This window comes from Macadamia integrifolia, chromosome 9 (assembly GCF_013358625.1).
Source record: "Macadamia integrifolia cultivar HAES 741 chromosome 9, SCU_Mint_v3, whole genome shotgun sequence".
Lineage (NCBI taxonomy): Eukaryota > Viridiplantae > Streptophyta > Magnoliopsida > Proteales > Proteaceae > Macadamia > Macadamia integrifolia.
In genome coordinates, this window is record NC_056565.1 from 6,277,272 (window position 1) to 6,278,280 (window position 1,009).

The 1,009-nt window shown below is 40.3% G+C and overlaps 1 protein-coding gene across 1 annotated transcript; it reads right to left on the bottom strand.

Annotated features, from left to right (window-relative positions):
* Window positions 1-37: 37 nt before the first annotated feature.
* Window positions 38-385, bottom strand: LOC122089054 (glycine-rich protein DOT1-like). Its single transcript, XM_042658474.1, has 2 exons — window positions 346-385; window positions 38-264 (listed from the first exon to the last, which is right to left on the bottom strand). Exons 1-2 carry the CDS (start codon window positions 383-385, stop codon window positions 38-40), a joined length of 267 nt encoding a protein of 88 aa, XP_042514408.1.
* Between the last annotated feature and the right edge of the window lie 624 nt (window positions 386-1,009).

Genomic DNA, 1,009 nt, shown 5'->3' on the forward strand with positions numbered 1-1,009 from the left:
CCTCTTAAGCAAAAAGATTAAAAGAGAGGTGGAGAGATCAACAACCGCCACCGCCATTGCCACCACCACCACCGCCACCACAGCCACCGCTGCCTCCACCACCACCACCACCACCACCACAGCCACTGCGGCCACCACAGCCACTGCTACCTCCGACAAAGCCACTGCCACCTCCGACACAGCCACTGTCACCTCCGACACAGACACCGCTTACACCTCCACGGCGTCTACGGGGCTTATTCGAGGAATCACCACAAACAAATACTATCATAGAAATCATAGAGAGAGACAAAACAATCAAGCAAAACAAAAAGAGGCCTCCAGAAATGTGAAACATAGTAGCACCTCCATTGTCATCCAGCGCAACAGCAAATGCCCGAGCCATAACTGTAATAAATATTTCTGTGTTATCAACCTTAATTAATTGTGTAAAGATTTAAGGGTGTACAGACTACAGACCATCCACACATATGTAGGCCTTCAATTGAATTTCTTACAAGCTTCCTCCGTTGATTTGTCAAAAGGATTACTTAATCTATTTTTAATATTTGAATTTAGTTTTCTCAGGTTCGTTATAGGATCAGGGTGACATGTAATTTGGAATTTGTTTTGTCAGTCTGCTAATCAGAAAATGTGACGTGAGCGTTGATAATATAATTAAAGAGGATTGGGTAAATTTTGTGTAATTCCACTTACCATTTGAATGGGTTCATAATATAACTAAAGAGGATTATAGGATAGATTTGTGTAATTCCACTTACCTTTTGAATGGAAAAAATTTTGCTCTTACCCAGATTGCTGCCCCTTTGAATGGAAATTTTTTTACTGTTACCGGATTGCAGCCATTGTTGGCAGCCAAAGAAATAGAATAATTCACTTCCTCCTAAAATTCACAAATATCTTCTTAGGTTTTAATATTTTTTTAAATGTTTAAGATTCCATTCCACAGGTATTGCAAATCGGGATAGCAGCTAAATTTCGTTCCTTTTGAATTGAATGGGTTGCGTCT

Bases quoted from the DNA above. Each gene is read 5' to 3' on its own strand.
- LOC122089054 (XM_042658474.1), bottom strand. From the start codon at position 385: ATGGCTCGGGCATTTGCTGTTGCGCTGGATGACAATGGAG. The intron at 265-345 runs GTGCTACTATGT...TTTCTATGATAG, and splicing joins TGCGCTGGATGACAATGGAG to TATTTGTTTGTGGTGATTCC.